The sequence below is a fragment of the Talpa europaea genome (genome assembly GCF_964194135.1).
Source record: "Talpa europaea genome assembly, chromosome: 1".
NCBI lineage: Eukaryota > Metazoa > Chordata > Mammalia > Eulipotyphla > Talpidae > Talpa > Talpa europaea.
The window spans coordinates 22,735,436-22,753,978 of record NC_140073.1 but is presented as its reverse complement, the minus strand read 5'-3'; the positions used below and the strand labels follow the sequence as shown (position 1 = coordinate 22,753,978).

The 18,543-nt window shown below is 42.6% G+C and overlaps 1 protein-coding gene across 4 annotated transcripts in view; it reads right to left on the bottom strand.

Annotated features, from left to right (window-relative positions):
* Positions 1–18,543, bottom strand: part of WT1 (WT1 transcription factor) — a gene marked incomplete at both ends in the record, with an annotated part of 48,176 nt that overhangs the window by 19,783 nt on the left and 9,850 nt on the right. For 3 of the 4 annotated variants that reach the window (XM_084255589.1, XM_084255590.1, XM_084255591.1), the window contains 2 exons: positions 10,122–10,172; positions 11,113–11,190. In XM_084255589.1, coding sequence (XP_084111715.1) covers positions 10,122–10,172; positions 11,113–11,190 — 129 coding nt within the window. The remainder of the gene's footprint in view (positions 1–10,121; positions 10,173–11,112; positions 11,191–18,543) is intronic. The other variant, XM_084255592.1, reaches the window with a different exon arrangement.

The window sequence follows — 18,543 nt, the reverse complement described above, 5'->3', positions numbered from 1 at the left end:
TAACTGCGTTGTTTTTTTTTTTTCAACAAATATTAAAAACATGATAATTATAAAATGAGTACTGGACCTTTCAAAGAACCTTTGGAAGATTCTGGAAATTGCCCATGGTATTTTCACTAAAACCTGGTTTGTATTCCTTGTTTAGAAGCTTCTACAGTCACGGCTCACTTCCCATGCAGCTAATCATTAGATACTACTTCATAGGGGATGCAGACTGCGTGCTTAAATAGCCTGACAGCAACACCGTATAAATCAAGTCCTCCTGAACCAAGTTTTTCTCATCACTTGAAACGGTATACAGACCTCCTCTGACCTTTTCCCTCTCATTTCACACTCAGAGCAGAGCTAAGAGATACTTTAAATCTAGTTTCCCTTCAATAGTTTGGGGGAAAAGCAGTTCACAAAAACTGCATTTTCTAGCCCCTCCTGCTAGGAGGAACATGTCTAGGTGTGCCTTTTCTTCCTACATCCACCTATAATGATAAGAGGAACACATATTCTATGGACCACCTCATCTGATCATATACAAAAATATATGGATCTGGGGCCTCCCTGGTGGAGCAAGGGGTTAAGCACCACACTATGAAGCAATCCACAACCTCTGCAGCATGAATTCGATCCCCGGCCGGCCAGGGAGCAACCCACATGGTGCAGCAGACCTCTCCTGACTCACCCCTCGCTCCCCTCAACAGTATGTTTTGGTCAGTCTGCCTGTTCTGACAGTTCCCCATTCTGTCTCTGGTGAATCCTTCACCCCCCACATCTCTGGCCTGTACCCCAGCTCTTGTATGCATAAATAAATAAATTTTTAAAAAGTTTGATCCTTAAAAAAAAAGTTTGATCCACGGGTCTGATACTGGGTTCATCGGAAACCGTTTCATCTAACTCACTAGGTTTTATATTCTCTACATTCTGGTCTCTGGCCAGAAGATGTTGCTAGCTTCACTTCAAGAATAGCTATCCCAAACCCACGCTAGATGAACCAACATTTCACAGGAAAAATGGAGCAGGATCTTTTCAGCCTGTATTTCCAAAGACCACCCCCCCCCAAGCCTACTCACAACACACTCTTGAAGCTAAAAATGTTTACTTTACTTCAATTATATTAAAAAGTGTCCCCCTTAATGTTCCAGGATCAAGCACAGGGCTCTTAAGACTAAGATCTCTCCAGTTTCTTTAGTTGAATAGACTATGAGTTCTAAGTAGGGGGTATGTGAGCATAATCATCTCTTCCAAAGGCCCTACCCTCACAACTGAGGTTAGGAATGCACAACAAGGTGCCCCAAGGTGAAGAAACAAAGAAAAAATAAACCTGGTAATATATCCAAAGAAATCACATTCACACTCAAGAGGTTGTGAGGCCAGAGGCATTATTAAATATCTTAAAAAGGAGAAAATTAGAATTTCCTTAACAATATTATTATTTAGAAATAAGGATACCTGAAAGGAAACAAGACCTGGAGAATACTGCAAAATGCCATGGTTTTGAAGGGATTTAAAATGTTTTCAAAAATTATTCTTCTCCAAAATTCTTAATTTTTTAAAAGATATATTTTATTTATTTATACAAGAACTGGGGTACCAGACCAGAGGTGCAGGAGGGTGAGAGAATTCACTAGAGACAGAGTGGGGAGCAGAATAGGCAGATGGACTGAAAACACTGCTGAGGGGAGCAGCCAGCAAGACAGGAGAGGTCTGCCTCGCCTTGTGGGTAGCTCCCTGGCCGGCCAGGAATTGAACTGGCGCTGCAGAGGCTGCGGACAGCTTCACAGCGCTGTGTTCAATCTGCTCTGCCACACGGGGCGCGGGGGGGGGGGGGCAAAATTCTTAATTCTTAAACCTCTTGTAATCCATTCAAAAGTCTTAAACCTCATGCAATCCATTCAAAATTCCAATTATGAGTTTAAAAACAACTTGTTACTTTGGAGTGGTTTTAGAGTTACAGAAACAATTTTTAAGAAAATATAGGCTGTTCTCATCTACCCCACAATGTTTCCTCCATTATTAACATCTATACTAGCATGCTGCATTTGCCACAATTCATGAACCAAGACTGACCGACATTTTTGAAATTAACAAAGTTAATCTAAAACATAGCTTGAAGAATAAACAAGACATAATAGTTTTAAAAAGAAGTCCAGCACTAGGAAAATTTCCTATCAGGTAAGTAAACAGACTATAAAATTATTGCCAAAAAAAGCAGCCTGACACTTCGCAAAAAGAGACTGAAATGGTCCCAAGGAATTTTATAGGGTCCAAGGAGTGATAAAGATGGTATCTGAAATTAACAAGGAAAGAATGGATTATTCAAAATGGTTTATTGTTACCATGTAAAAAGAAATCAAAGTGGAATCCAGCTGCTAAATATATTGTCAATGAATTAAATGTTTAAATGTAAAAGATAGATTAAAAAATACTAATAAAGAGGGCCTCCCCGGTGGCGCAGCGGTTGAGCGCTGGGTTGCGAAGCTGCCCGCGGCCTCTGCAGCGCCGGTTCGTTCCCCGGCTGCTCCCCGGCCACCGGAGGAGGGTCCCACATGGCGCGCAGACCTCTCCTGCCGCCCGCTGCTCCCCTCAGCAGTGTCCTTCGGTCCTTCTGCCTGCTCTGCTCCCCGCTCTGGCTCTGGTGAATTCTCTCACCCTCCCGCGCTTCTGACTGTACCCAGTGCATGTATAAACAAAAAAACAAACAAACAAATAAAGAAAGAAAGAAAAACATGCCTCTATAAAAAAAATAAATAAATAAATAAATAAATAAATAAAAAAAAATACTAATAAAGAAGTTTTTAAAATTTTAGAAGGGGAAAAATCTTCTTAGGTATGCTTTAAAAGCAAAACAAAACTATTAAGTAAAAACTAATAAATATTACTATAAAACAAAAACTAATAAATTTCAAAATTTATGACATAAAAAATACAAACCAGAGAAAATATTTGTAGTGCATATGACAAAGAGTTAATAATGACATAAAGAACTCTTGTAATCAATGTTATTACTAGGTGAACTATCCCAGCTCCTAGTTAATTTCTTCTCTCTGAATTATTCTCCAAGTAATTCACCCCATTCCATCATCCATTTTCCCCCCTCTTCTTGATCATTCTCATCAGCATACAAACATGTGGGTACTTCTAACCAAATATAAGTTTTAAAAAATAAGAAAAACATTTAAAAAGCACCTTTTTCTGACTTTCATCCCCACTGGGTTAGAATCCCATCTCTCTACTTGCTTTTACAGCAAAATTCCATGAAAGTGTTGTCTTTGCACAATGTCTCCTATGATCTTTTTTTTTTTTTTATACAAGCACTGGGTACAGTCAGAAGCGTGGGAGGGTGAGAGAATTCACCAGAGCCAGAGCGGGGAGCAGAGCAGGCAGAAGGACCGAAGTACACTGCTGAGGGGAGCAGCGGGCGGCAGGAGAGGTCTGCGTGGCTGGGGGTTGAACCGGCGCTGCAGAGGCTGCGGGCAGGTTCGCAGCCCAGCGCTCAACCACTGCACCACCAGGGGAGGCCCTCCTATGATCTTTTATAGTCATTTCTATCAGGGATTTTTACCTTTCCCTCTCATCTTTCCAGTGGCAACTATAGTCAGTAGCTTCAATGAAGGCCTCTAGAATTTTTTCCCTGTAGATACCAATATACCCCAAAATGTTTAAAAAATAGCTGCTCCAGGTGGTGAACAGTGGATGACTTTCCTCCTTTATAATATTTTGGTAGTATCTGAATATTTTAAAAATAATCAACCCATGTTACACAATCAAGGGGGGGAAGGCTTATTCATTTTGTTTTTGTCTTAAATTTATAATAACACTACATCTGGGTTGAGCGCTGGGCTGCAAACCTGCCCGCAGCCTCTGCAGCGTCGGTTCGATCTCCGGCCACCAGGGAGGATCGCACATGGCGCGCAGACCTCTCCTGCCGCCCACTGCTCCCCTCAGCAGTGTACTTCTTTGGTCTGCCTGTTCTGCTCTCTGCTCCAGCTCTGGTAAATTTTCTCACCCTCCTGCACTTCTGACTATACCCCAGTGCTTGTATAAATAAATAAATAAATATTTTTTTGAAAAATTAAAAAAATAAAAACTCTACATCTGTGGGTTTTCTTTTTAAAAGAAGAATTAGAATAAAACAAGAATAAATGAACTTGTTCACTTATAAAAGGAAAAAGACCTATAAAATACTCAGTAGTCTTCATTTCAGAGGAATGACTTTTTATTGGTGTAGCTTTTATATCTATGTTTTTCTAGCTAGATTATGGTGTTTTTCTTGGGTAGATGACAGGGAGAAGGATGATGAATGATGAGCAGAGAAACTCAGAAGCACCAGACAGGATCACAGACAAGGAAGGTCCAAAATAGTTCTTGGATGCCTTCTGCTTATCCCATGTACCCACTGCTCCCCAACACACATATACACCTTTATCAACAGAGTGGAACCCTCCTTAACTCTGTTTACCTCACTGCCCTGAGTCCACCACGCTCCTTATTTACAGGGTGCCCACCACCCCCTTCACCACCACCCTTTCTATCTTTCTTGCTGGGTGCCTTTCTCCAAATCAGAACAAACTTGCTATTTTTCCCCCATTACAAGATGAAATTAATTCTTAGTTTTAAAATAAGGTAATTAGGGCTTCCCTCATGGCACAAGTTGTGAAGTTTCAGCACAATGAAGCTATTGGCAGCCACTGTAGCACAAGTTCAATCCCTGACCAGGAAGCTAACCCACATGGCACAGCAGACCTCTCCTGTCTGGCCCACTGCTCCCCTCAGCAGTGTATTTTGTCAGCCTGCCTGTTCTGCTCCCCACTTTGTCTCTGATGAATCCTCTCACAATCCCCACCTGCACCTCTGACCTACACACCAACTCTTGTATGCATAAATAAATAATCTTTTAAAAATAAATAAAAATAAGGTAGTTAGAAACAGTGTGGAGATGGTAAGTCTATAAAACCTAAAATGTATTTTTAAGAAGTTGAGAATATTTTCAAAAAGTCATGCTCTCAAAGGGTCAAAGTGCAGAATTTTGCAAAGGCCTGCAGATGTGTATTTCCTCGATTAACTCTAAACTCGCATGTTACAAAAAAGAAAGGACACACATGTCTATGCACACATAGGAAAATATCTGAAAGTGTATGCAAAATAATATTAGCCATAGTTTCATCTGTGCTATTGGGGAGAGTTTTAATTTCCTTCCCTATATACTTGTATTGTCTAACTGCTATATAATCTACACACACTACTTACATAATGAAAAACTTAAATATATGAGTTGACTATATGCCTAAGAGCATAAAGGGTGGGGGAAAAGGGGGCAGATAAGGAGAGGGAAGAAGTAACTGGGGGTGAGACAAGGCAAAAAACAAGTGAATGCAAAATGCAAACTAAAAGAGAGGAACAGGAGACCCAGCTTGAAGTGAAAGGGTCCATCTGCATCATGCACACCCAGGAGCCCCAAGTTTTGCTCTGGTCCAATGACTGCAGCCGAGTCCCAGGCAAGACAAGCGTGCTGGACATAAGCATAACCATTTAAAGGAGCTGTTAGGGCCTCCCTGGTGGCTCAAGGGGGTTAAGTCGCAGCACTATGAAGCCATCAGCAGCCACTGCAGCACTAGCTTGATACCAGCCAGGGAGGTGACCCACATGGTGCAGCAGACCTCTCCTGTTTTGCCCACTGCTCTCTCACACCCCTGCACCTCTGGTCTGTACCCCAGCTCTTGTACGCATAAATAGATGTCTTTAAAAAAATAAATTAAAGGAGCCGTTAGCAATGTTTTGCTGAGGGTGGGGGTAGGGCCGGCAGAGTACAGGCAGGGCTGCTGGTTTTCACCGAGTTGCTTCTCTCCACCTTGGTTTTGCATTTCTAGCTCCAGAAGCCATTTAAAAGCAGGCTATCTATTTTCAAGAAGTAAATCTCCTGGACGAGTACCTTATGTTCGCACTGGAGCAGGAAGGTGCTGGGCTGTGTAGCGGAACGCCCAGCCAGAGGACGGCTATCTCTCTTGGCACAGGTTCTCAGGGATGAGACCATGTCTAGCGGGGATTTTCTCCAGATTCGACAGCCTTGGCCCTACCAAAACGCATGGTTTTGTTTTCACCATACATCACTCATCGTGAGTCTTTCGTTTTTTCTTTCAAGCATCCACAGGTCAAATACTGTGTGTTCCCAACAGTCTGTGAACTTCTTGGACCAGCAAAGGGACATTCATTTTGCTCAGCACTCCTTTAACATTTCTATTGTGTTCAATTTCCCACTCCCCCTGCCCCAGTCCCCAGAGAATAACTTCTTCCTTGTTTTAATAACTTGGACCACAGTCAAGGTTGATGTGTTTCTCCATTTTGCAAGATATTTTCTTCAGAAGAGACAAAACAAAGGCTAACAGAGTAGCTGAGAGTTGTGACAGCCTAAGAGCATCGGCAGCCATTGTGAGCGCACAGACAACGCTTTTACAGAAATAAAAAGCAGACAGCGCCAGGCACCAAAAACAGAACTATTCATCTAGGTGGGTTAATGCTTAGAAAGATTCCTCAGTAATTTTCTCTCCCTGTGACCCATTTAAAAAAATCTAATTTCATTTGTTTCTGGGTGAGAGTCAGGGTTAAGAAAGTGGGTTCATAAAGTATCTCCTCTTGGGGGCCTCCCTGGTGGCGCGGAGGTTGAGCGCTGGGTTGCGAAGCTGCCCGCAGCCTCTGCAAATGCCGGTTCAATCCCCGGCTGCTCCCCAGCCACCAGAGGAGGGTCCCACCTAGCACGCAGACCTCTCCTGCCGCCCACTGCTCCTCTCAGCAGTGTACTTCAGTCCTTCTGCCTGTTCTGCTCCCCGCTCTGGCTCTGGTGAATTCTCTCACCCTCCTGTACTTCTGACTGTACCCAGTGCTTGTATAAATAAAATAAATAAATAAAAATAAATCTTTAAAAAAAAAAAGTATCTCCTCTTGGACTTAAATTGAAGTTCAACAGTCTTCTGTTTAGGGTCATAAAAGTGATTCTGGGGCCTCCCTGGTGACACAAGGGGTTAAGCACAGCACTGTGAAGCTATCTGCAGCCTCAGCAGCACGAGTTCGATCCCCCCAGCCAACCAGGGAGTAACCCACATGGCACAGCAGACCTCTCCTCAGCAGTGTATTTCAATCAGTCTGCTTGTTCTGTTCCCCAGTCTGTCTCTGGTGAACCCTCTCACCCTGCCTCCTGCCGTACCTCTGGCCTGTACCCCAGTTCTTGTATGCATACATAAATAAATCTTTTTTAAAAAGTGATTCTGATTCCTATGGACATGCAGAGATTAGAACATGAGTAGAGTAAGAGGAAGGAGTAAATGGGTGGCAAGCGCACCCCTGTGATATTATGTTTTCACCTTGATTTCTGAAAATCCTGTCCCACCCACGACAAAAGCACTGCTCCTTGATGCTTCATATGGCTTTTCTTTTTCAAAAAGTAACATCTTCAAGGAAAGATGACATCAACAAATGCTTTATGAGGGTTAGTCTGAAGTACACCGTCTTTTGCTGAAAAATTAAGAATGCCTTATTTTTATGAGTGATGTGGGAATTATTTCTTTTTTCTCTAAAACATGAATCAAGCCTCCGGTTTTCCTGTTACAGATCTACCTTGTCACCGCGGTTATTCTCACCATCAATTTCAAATAGTGTCAAGACACTGGTTATGGATTGAAGCAAAAAGAAAGTTATTTACCTTTCTTCATAGAGTGTCTTTTCTCAAATGGATTTTCTGTATTAATATGCCATGTGCTTTCTTTTAAAAAAAAGATTTATTTATTTATGCACACAAGAACTGGAGTACAGGCCAGAGGAGTACAGGCCAGTGGTGGGGGAGGGTGGTGAGAGGATTCACCAGAGACAGAGTGGGGAGCAGAACAGGCGGATCTACTGAAATACACTGCTGACGAGAGCAGCAGGCAAGACAGGAAAGGTCTGCAGCGCCATGTGAGTAGCTCCCTGGCCAGCCAGGGATAGAACTCCTGCTGCAGTGGCTGTGGATAGCTTCCTTTCTGTGCTTATTAACCCCTTGCATCACCAGGGAGGCCCTACATGCCATGTGTTTTCATGCAATGAGAAAAAATAGTAAATCCAGTAGCACAGAATAGGGCACCTCCCCAGACTGTGTCTCCCCTGGGGAAAAGCCAACATTTCTACTGGTGTTACAGATTCAGCTGAATCCAGCTCTCTGCTGTTCAGGAGCTTGGAGGAAAGAAGTAATAGGAGTCACTATTTTTAAGAGCTTAAAGAAAGGCAATCTGTGGGTAAAGACACATCAGCGGGCTGTAAAATGAACCCATACGTGACAACCAGCATTTCAAAAATGACATGGAATAGACTAGAAACCATCAGCACACACAGCAGCAGCAGCGGTAGGTAATGTTCTGTGCAAATTTGTGCATATGCATGTATGTGTGCGTGTGTGTGCAAAAGTGTGTATATTGGGTCTCAGTGTAAAAAACATTTCTAACTGTGGTCACAGCCTAGAAAGCTTAAGAATCTCTCATCGAGGGCTCAGATTCTAAAGTAAGAAGTGGATTCCAAGACAGCAGGGCCACTAACTGTGCAAACGTGAGTAGGTAGCTTCAAGATGGTCCTGATCATAGTATTGGAGATCATAGTATTGGAGAATCATAGTATTGTTTTAAGATCAGGAAAGGATACATACATAAAGCCCCGCTCCCAGGGCCCAGTAACAGCAATCAAACTTAGATAAATATTCCATCCACAACGGAAGCCTTTTAGTTAACTTACAGTATGTGCTAAAAGGGTACATCCACAATTATGATTTTTGATCTTCAAAGAGTTGCTCTTCTGTAAAAGTACTTATTGGGACTATTTGATTCTTTTTTTAAATACAGGTCTCTGAATAAAGTACTCAAAAACTTTATTTTTGACTGCAGAAATCTTTTTCGGAAATATAAGTCCCAGTAAAAACCCTTCTAATTTTTTTTTTTTCTTATACTGGGCAGAACAAAACAAATTATTCACATTTCATCCTTACAACAGAGCTACTGTCTCCCCAGCATGTGACTAATATTACATATCTAAAGACTTTTAAAGGTAACAAAATTATCTCGACTATAGAAAGACCCAGATTCAAATACATGCCAAGATTCCTCATCTGTAATTTTTGCAATCAAGCAAACCAACAAACCCTGTACTCCAGCATAAAACAAAATTAACACTATTGTGTTCGGGCTATTTGTCCCACTTAATTTGGGGAGAGTTACTGAATTCTGAGTAGAGGCAAGAGAAGAAAAGGGAAGGACTTGAAAAGAAAGAGTAGAACCAAGAAGCCAAGAAACGTAAGACAAGTTGAGAGCAAGTAGAAAGATAGAACACTGACAGAGATTTTCAGCAGCGCCCTGGACGGAGAGAAAATTCAGATCAACAGAAAGATTTCTACTTTCATGTTAAGAGAAAGGACATGACAATGTGGATAAAATAGGAGAAAAAGAACAACAGTTGTGGAGAGAAGGAGCTAACAGTAAATCTCGGGAGATGGAAAACTGCTCTGGTGGTCACTTAAGGGTAGTCAAAAAATCAGGACTGAGCCAAGACAAGAAAGAAGGAAGATAAGAGGGACTGGTCCTAGGGTTTAAGTAGAGAAAACAAAAACAAAATAAACAGCTATAGAAACGTCCCAGGGCGTGGGCCCAAAGTTGGGGAAGGTACAGATGGTTAGGAATGAAAGTCTTTGCAAAAAATATGGCCATAGACTTGAGGCAAAAATTAAGTTCCCTCTGAGAGATTTCAAGGTAAACTGAGAAAAGGCAAGTTAAATATGACTGAAATATTTGACTGATCCAATGTAAACATATGCCAACCACAGAGTTGGTATTTTGTGAAACATTCACGAGGAAATGAGCAGAGTTCCCACCACAATATTGTAAAAATTACTCATGTCTATGAGAATTTTGACCACCTCCCATTTCCACTCACAGTGCATCAATGAAAAATGAGAAAAGTTAGAGAGGTAAAAGAGAGAGAGGAGAGAGAGGTTCTTCCCACCCCAGGGCACCAACTGCTACCCTGACGACCCACTGTCACTCCTAACTCCTGGATGGCCCCAGGCACCAGTCAACCAGGCCTACGTCATCTGCTTTGCCATCAGCGCATTGTCCACTCACTTGCTCTGCCCTTCTGTCCATTTCACTGAGCTGGAGCTCCCAGTAGCAACTCTAGAAGAGAAGAAGAGGTGGGAATGGGGAGCATGCATGGCTCTAGCAAGCCACCCCAATCCCAGAATCCAATGAGAAGCCACTAAATACACAGAGACGTGAAGTTAGTTGCCTAGTCAAGAGTGATGGACTAAGTCCCCAATTCCAGTGAGGTGATGACAGGTTGGAAGGCCATGTGGAGGCTGGAGAGAGCTGGGACCTTGGAATCAGATCTGGACTAGGAATCCCAGCTCTACCACTGAATACAATGTGAACTTGGGAAGTTACTTAATGTTCTGAGCCTGATTTACTTATCTGTAAGATGGGGTAGAGCAAGGCATAGGTATCAAGAGGTTGTTAGGAAAACTAGACAAGGTGACTTCTGAAGGTGAGTTCTTTTACTAAACGTTGAAAGCAGGTCTCATTTGCTTTCCTTTTTTTTCATACTCAGATGCAAAGAATCGCCTCTACCTATATTTGATTGCTGTGTTCTCCCTATTGTGCCTGTAAATCAAGTGTGAAGAAAACCTGGTGTGAGCAGGTCTTACTCTGGATCATGCAAATTATCACCCACTCAAATATGAATTTGGATCCTGGACTTTGTAAACTTGGAAGCATTTCTTGATAAGATAATGTAATGGCTAACATCTGTGATATCACTAGCAAGACACAAACATTGAATGAGGCTGAATGGACACAATTCTAAAGAAATCTGAAACATTCAAGAAAGGCAATATCCCCAACTCCCCCTGTTCCATACAAAACACCCCCTATTTATAGCCTTGAAAATGCAATACTGACCACAACCCACCCAATGGAGGAAGGAAGAAAACATCTTAATTCTGAGTGACATGCCTATTCTTCTAAAACCATGTTCTCTTCATAAGTTGCAAGCACCTTTAAAATGGTTCCAACAGGTGTGAGTTACTGTTTAAGGGCAACGTAATAAAGAAGACCTTACCCTTTTAATGTGGCTCCCAAGTTCATCTGATTCCAGGTCATGCATTCAAGCTGGGAGGTCATTTGGTATAAATTGTCACTGTTAGAAAAACACCCAGAGTTAGAAACACATAACTACAAAACAACAACAAAAAATGCAACTGTTTTTCCAAAAAGCAATGGAGTATTAGCTTTTTTTTTTTTTTACAGTGAAGCTTTCACATTTTTCAGAATGACAGAATATGTGAGTCTGAAAGGATTTTCATTTCATCCCACTGATCTGCAGTTCTTCACTTCACACACAGCAGAAAGGATGTGAGAGTAATTTGGAAGCCTGAAAAAAAAACCTTAGTATAGCAAACATTGAAATTTCTAAAGAGGTATTAAACCTTTGAGGGGAAGAGGCTAAAGGGAGTGAAACTTTGAAAGGCAACACAGGCTGGATAACTCAACATTAAAGTTAAAAGCCTGGAGCTGAAAGTAAAAAGACAGCAGATTAATTATTCGTGAAAAGGCCATTAAGTTGTTTTAATCAAAAGGATAAGTATCATGTGGATTATGAGGGCCTGAAAAGTCAAAGAGTGATGGGTGATGGATGATCTAATACTCAAGGATGTGACAAGCCAAAGAAAGAGGAGGGTAAACTCTGTGCACAACTGAGGAATCATTCTCTCTGTTCTAATCCTGGTACAAGTTAAATGCAGGGTTTTTTTTTAAGCCCCCACCCAGTTCTATAAAATTCTATGAAGGACAACAGTGGCCGATTATTCACATTAAGACTCCAAAGAAGAAAATACACTGTGCTGTAAACCAACAAAAGGCTGTTCTGTCCCCTTTATATTTATCTCATTCCTAGAAAGCTAGCACATAAATCAATTACTAGAAATCTCCTACATTATCAAGCTCCATTAGGAATAGATTTCGGCCTGAACTGAAATGGTTAATTTGGAAATTTGAGACCCCAGAGATTAATGGTTTGTCTGGAAACCCTTGATCTAAACATACTACAGAAGAACATTTTCGCTCTACGTTCACGGCAGAAGTGAAAAAGGTAAGGTACTTTCAATATCTCACGTGCAGTATCAGATCACAAATCCTGGACAATCTCCATCTCGCCCTGGCATTCCTTAAGGCTGTTTCATCCATCGGGCAGAGGTAACCCCAAAGTTTAATTAAGAAGGCTTTGTCAGGCCAACTAAACCAGGACCTTTGGGGAGGGGTGAGGGAAATTATGGCTACTCGGAATAAATGAACGCTGTGCTCTCTCCCGGCAGAGCTTGATAAATCATAGTCGAGTCCATCTGCCTCTCATATAATCACTCTGAAAATTATTTGGAACCCCTTAGTGGCGGGTACACAGGATAAGGAGGAAATCAGATTCCAAGAGGGAATTTTACATATGAAATGTGAAGTGACTTCAAACTCCAAGTATGTGTAGTTTCATTAGTCAGCGTGGATCTGGACCCCATCATTCATGCCCATGTCTGACTGGCTATTATGCTACTACAATATCCTACATATCAATGGGGAAAAAAAATGATTAGTTTCTCCTGCAGCTACCCGGTTTGCAGCAGCAGTTCGTGCTGGTCTGTGCCACTACTTTTCGCAATTCCATGAATTCTTGCTGTAAGGCTGGTGTAATTAATTCCTGAAGGACCCCAATTTTTATTAGAAGTGCCAGCCTACTGCATTTAACATGGGAGAGTTTCTTGAACTTTCTTTGGGCTGACAGTTCATTAATAAGCGGCCTCCTCCACAATCTACTGGTTTTTGTTCTCTTGCGCCTTTTCATCAAGCAATCCATTTATTAATCTTGCCATCAATCTCAGCCACCAGGCATTGTATTCCCCAGGCAGCTCTGTATTTTTGTCACTAATTTTTAAAAAATTGTTCACTGACGAAAATCACTCAGCCCCAGTTGACAATCTTCTTGGGCCCTGTTGGGATGTGGAATCTTTCTGAAATTATTTCATCCTTGCGTAAGACTAAGAAAGCCATAATTTTCAAGAAGGCTGAGAAACAAGATGAATGACAGAAGTTTACACACGTGGGTTAATGAATCCCAAATATCTAACTTGTATGATTTAGGAATCTTCTCACAGACGTAAAGAGTAAGTCCAGTAGGCCTAAGGGTTTTAAGTACAGGCATTTTCTCAGCCTGCTAAAAGCAAAATCCCTTATATACAGGGTTGCTCTCTATTTATTTATATACATACATACATACATACACACATAGATATATATATCTTCCTACTTGTACTTAATAAATACATTGCACCATCTAATAACTGTCCAATAACCACTGGTTGCCACAGGTCAGATGTGTTTTGAGCCCCCCAAATATAACTAATGCCACACGCTGAAATAAGATTTTAGTTATACAGGGTCAAATAGATTATTTTAAGATTAATTTCCTTATTTCTTTTTCTTTAATGGGGCACCTAACAAATTTCATTTATATATAAGGCTTGATTTTGCAGGACAGCACAGCGTTACTCTAAGCTTTAGGACCTTGAGCAAATCAATCCAGCTCTCTGCACCTCAGTTTTCTCAACTGTCAAATGGGGACAGTAACCTCAAGCAGGCCTACTTTACAAGGATGTTGTGAAGCTTTAACAACGGCTCTTCAGGGGCACCACAGATCATATATGTGAAGTTTTTTCAAATAACTCACACATCATGCCTCACAGCCACTTAATGAGGCAGGTGAAATTATGATCCACAGTGATCAGAGAACTGGGTTTGGGGAGAGTGCCTAGTGCTGGCTTGCGTGACACCCCCATTCCTATCTTGCCACACCCCTTTGAAGGTTCCCTGGCATTACGTGGCCTCTGAACCTCACCCTCTCTCTCACCACCATTTATTTTATTATTTTTTTATATTCCCCATACAATTGTACCCCCCTTATTCTGGCCCCAATCCCTCCTTTCCCCACCCCACCCTCATGTGTCTCTCGTTTATAGTTATTTGTTGATTTTGATTTTTTCTTTCTTATAGTTATTCTTTCTCACCACCATTTAAGTAACAGCAATGGCATTAATGATACAGACAAGAGTCTGGAGGTGAAAGGGAACTCATCAAGGAAGCACCGTGACCTGCTCTGTCTCCAGAGAGTTATGAGATACAAGATGCCCAGCATGTCCTCGCGACTAACTGAGAGGCCAGTGTGCAAAGACCCCTGTAGGAACAGCCCTCCTGGATGCTGGTGCTCCTGACAGTTTGCACATTCTCAGAAGGGGAAGAGAGGGTGATCGAGCAAGGGAGGGAGGATTTTCAGAAAATCTCCAAGCTACTAGTAGGTTTCCTGAGGCCAGCGATAGGATCAGTGCACAATTCTAACCACATCCTGACTTCTGCTGGGTGGGGCTCCTTGGTGTCTCAGTTGACTTGGCTGGCACAACCTTTCAACTGGAAGGCAATGACAGCAGTGACAGTGACTGCTGCTGGGGAGAGAACAAGATGGAAACTCGAGCTAAAAATACTGGGCCCAACATGCTCACGTTCTCATCTGTTTGGGCAATCGGTCAACACCCAGCCTCACTGAGAAAGCCCACGGAAAGAGACAGCACGCTCAAGGAATATATGGCCTCTGGCAAATAAAGCACCTAATTATGAAATAACCACCGAAGGTGTTAACTACCTCATTCCCAGAAGAGATCAGATAAGCAGGTAGTTCAGCTCACAGTGACCAGAGTGATCATGTAAGCATTTCAGCCCCAACCACTTAATTCTGTGCATTTGGAAATGAACTTTGAAATTACAAGCTGTCAAAATATATTCCAAAAGTCACGGTGTCCTTTCTACTTTAAAAAAAAAAAAACAACAAAACACTCGTTTCCTATATAAGAAATGTTTGAAGTAGGAGGCAAGAGAGCGAGGAAAGAAACTTCTATAACTGGGATTAATGCAAGTTGGAGTAAAATAAAAGGAAGTCAGTCCCAGCAAAAAGGGGAACTTGAAAGGAAATCAGTAGAAGATCATATAGAGTTTGTTTTGGCCTGGACTGTGGTATTACTGAGTTCTCGACCTCTACACAAAAGAAAGGAAGAAAAAAAAAAAAACTTCAGCTATTATCTGGACCAGACCTCCCCCACTCTTCAAATGCATGTGTAATTCAAGTACATTTTCAAGTGTGCTTTCTACATTCAGGCAGAAGAGTTCATGTCATCACTGAATGGAACCATCAAACCTAGTTGAGACTGGGGTAACCTCTGCCAGATGGTTGCCGGCTGGAAAGGCAGCATCAAAATGGGAGAAAAGAGTTTCCCCACATGATAAAAAAAAAGGGGGGGTGGAGAGAAAAAGGAAGAAACAAGAAAAAATGCAGATATAACTGGCATCTATGGTCAAACTGAAGATGCGTCCAGCTTTGCTGTAACAGCTCTGTCCCGCAGCAACACAGAGCACTCTGGATCTACCTCTACCTGATAATCAGGGCTCAGGCACAGAGGCTGCAACCAGACTTCCACGCAGCCCTTTTCCTTGTTCTCCCCTCTGAGGCGCCTTGGAGGCTGCCTGTTGAGAAATTTCTGCCCAGCAGGCCATGGTAAATAATTATTTTACAGTCAATCTCTTGGTATTGTAATTTCTCTCAAGCTCACCAGTTAACCGAAGAAAAACCCACTAGGGATTCAACTTCTATTAATAAACACTTGGTCAGCACAAAAGTTGCAGGAATATTTGAAACTAGATTTTTCCCCCTCCCTGGAGACAAGTCAATTCAAGCCTGTGGCTTTGATAACACTACCCACCACCCTGGAAACCATTTCAGACTTTCTGCCTTCATACCCATCTATGTGGGAGACATTCGTATTGTCTTGAGTGAAGCTTGTATACCATGCAAAGTGTAAAGAGGCATTATTAATTAGGATTTTACTTCCTTGGGCATGACCTGTCCTCTGATTTATGTCTAAGTTGCAGATCCAGGTGGATCATATACTGCGTATGGATCCGAATTTCCCCAGGAACTATGGCTGCTAAAAAAAGTTTTTCTCATGGGAGAGACAGTCTAGTGGTAACAGGCTCCACTGTCAATCTCTTTTTTTTTTTTAGATTTATTTATTTATTTATACAAGCACTGAGTATAGTCAGAAGCGCAGGAGGGTGAGAGAATTCACCAGAGCCAGAACAGGGAGCAGAACAGGCAGACTGATGAAGTACACTGCGGCAAGTCAGGAGAGGTCTGCGCACCATGTGGGACCCTGCCGGGGATCGAACAGGCGCTGCAGAGGCTGCGGGCAGCTTCGCAGCCCAGCGCTCAACCGCTGCGCCACCGGGGAGGCCCTCCACTGTCAATCTTACCATTTGTAAATCATCAACATTCAATTAAAAATATGCAAGTTGGGCTTCCCCTGGGTTGCGAAGCTGCCCACAGCCTCTGCAGCGCAGGTTCAATCCCAGGCCGCAGGGCGAGAGTCCCACATGGCGCGCAGACCTCTCCTGCCGCCCGCTGCTCCCCTTAGCAGTGTACTTCGGTCCTTTTGCCTGTTCTGCTCCCCGCTCTGGCTCTGGTGAATTCTCTCACCTTCCGTGCTTCTGACTTTACCCAGTGCTTGTATAAATAAATAAATCTTTAGAAAAAAAATGCAAGTTGGTAATTGTGGCTTTGAAAATTAGAGTAGTTATACCAGCTCAAGGGCAAAAGGAAATAATCCTCTATAAGCTGGCAACACAGTTCCTGAAGAAGGATGTGCAAATTTAATAAAAGCAAAAAGAAACCACTAGAATGTCTGGGAGGGCAGGGAATTAGGACACATGGGGATATTTTTCAAACACAATGCACAGAACTCCATTTCAAAGTAGCTTTGAGAGTCAACCCATGAAATGGGCGCAATCAGGGACCTTCATGGAGGTTAGCAGGCCGAGTAGACAGAGAAGCTCATCAAAGGTTACTCCAGAGAAGTGCAGAGAAGCCCCAGCTTGCTGCCTGTTCAAGTGAGAAGTCAGGGGAGAAACTGTGCTTGGTGAGGGTGGACCTCACAACTCTCCCCTGGAAGGAGAGCATGGGATTTGGCACTCCCTGGAACCTTGCGACACAGACCAAGGTGACCCCAGAAGCACTCCTTTCTCTTGGGTCTGGATAGACCAGGTTTCTGTTCTGGCATTCTTTTAGGTGTCCAGGCTGAAGTTCACCCCAATAGTTCATGGCCAGGGGAGAAGGCAAAGCTAGAGGAATCTAAAGACAGAGCACTTTGCAAGCTAGGACTTGAGGAGGAAGTTCAAGTTGGCTCTAACACTACCAGGGGAAATACTGCCCCATTCCACTAAGGGCTTATATTTGAAGGCTATGGGTAAAACTAATGATAATGGAATTTCTTTCACAACCATGAGAAATAAAGATCTCTCTCTATCAAGCCCTAGGACAGAGGCAACCTTTGCAGAGAGTGGCGCTTACTCCTCAGGAGAGGCAACAGGGTACAGTGGGTAGGAAGATGGACTTTGGAGCCTCTACCTGAATCTGGACGCCAGCTTTGTCCTATACTGTGTCATGCTGGGCAATTTCACTCCTCAGGGCATCAGTTTCTACCTCTGTAAAATGGAGGTGATCACCTACTGCCTACCTCAGACTCTTCATGTGAATTAAATAACATCAATATTCGTAAATACTTAGAATTATGCCTGGTATATAATAAGTCTACATATGCATTTGCTCTTATTTATTACATATTAACAAAAGTGTTGACATGGACTATATAAGGAGAATATTCTAGATAGAAGACAATGAGTAACCCAGAATACAATAGGGCTTTGAAGTCAGAGACTTGTGATCAAATCCTGGTTCTGATTCTCACTGTGTGACTTGAGCAAATCATTCTGAGTGTCTGAACCTATTTCTTCAGAAAAGTGGAGAACAGAGTACCTACCTCACAGACTAGTCAGAAGGATTAAATGGGTGAACTGAAACATTTTGCGCAGGGCCCAGCAGCACATCAGCAGCATGCACTAAGTCCTAATTACAATGTTACAGCGACTCAAGCTTTCAAACAGCCATGATCCTAGGGTCTTGTACAGGCTGACATCTATTGTGACTGTACACAACTCTACTCCCCCTACAGTAAGTGGGGGACAAAGAGGATAGGAGAAACCATCTCCTATCACTTCCCCAAAGCTGACTGAGGAGATTTTCGATTCTCTACAGTCCACATCAACACACAAACGTGCACAGCTGCAACTCCTCAGTATTGTTACCTGAGAAAGAGAAGAGACTTGTGCAATTCTCTTAGTGAGGAGAGAATCTTGAGAATTTCCTCAATGCAAATGCACATCATGCACTGCTTACTCAATGTCAGCACATGTACCAACCATCACCTTTGGGGAGGGAGATTAGATTCAAGACTGCAGGGGGGTCTCCCAAGTGGTGCAGCATGGCGCGCAGACCTCTCCTGCCGCCCGCTGCTCCCCTCAGCAGTGTACTTTGGTCCTTCTGCCTGCTCTGCTCTCCCCTCTGGCTCTG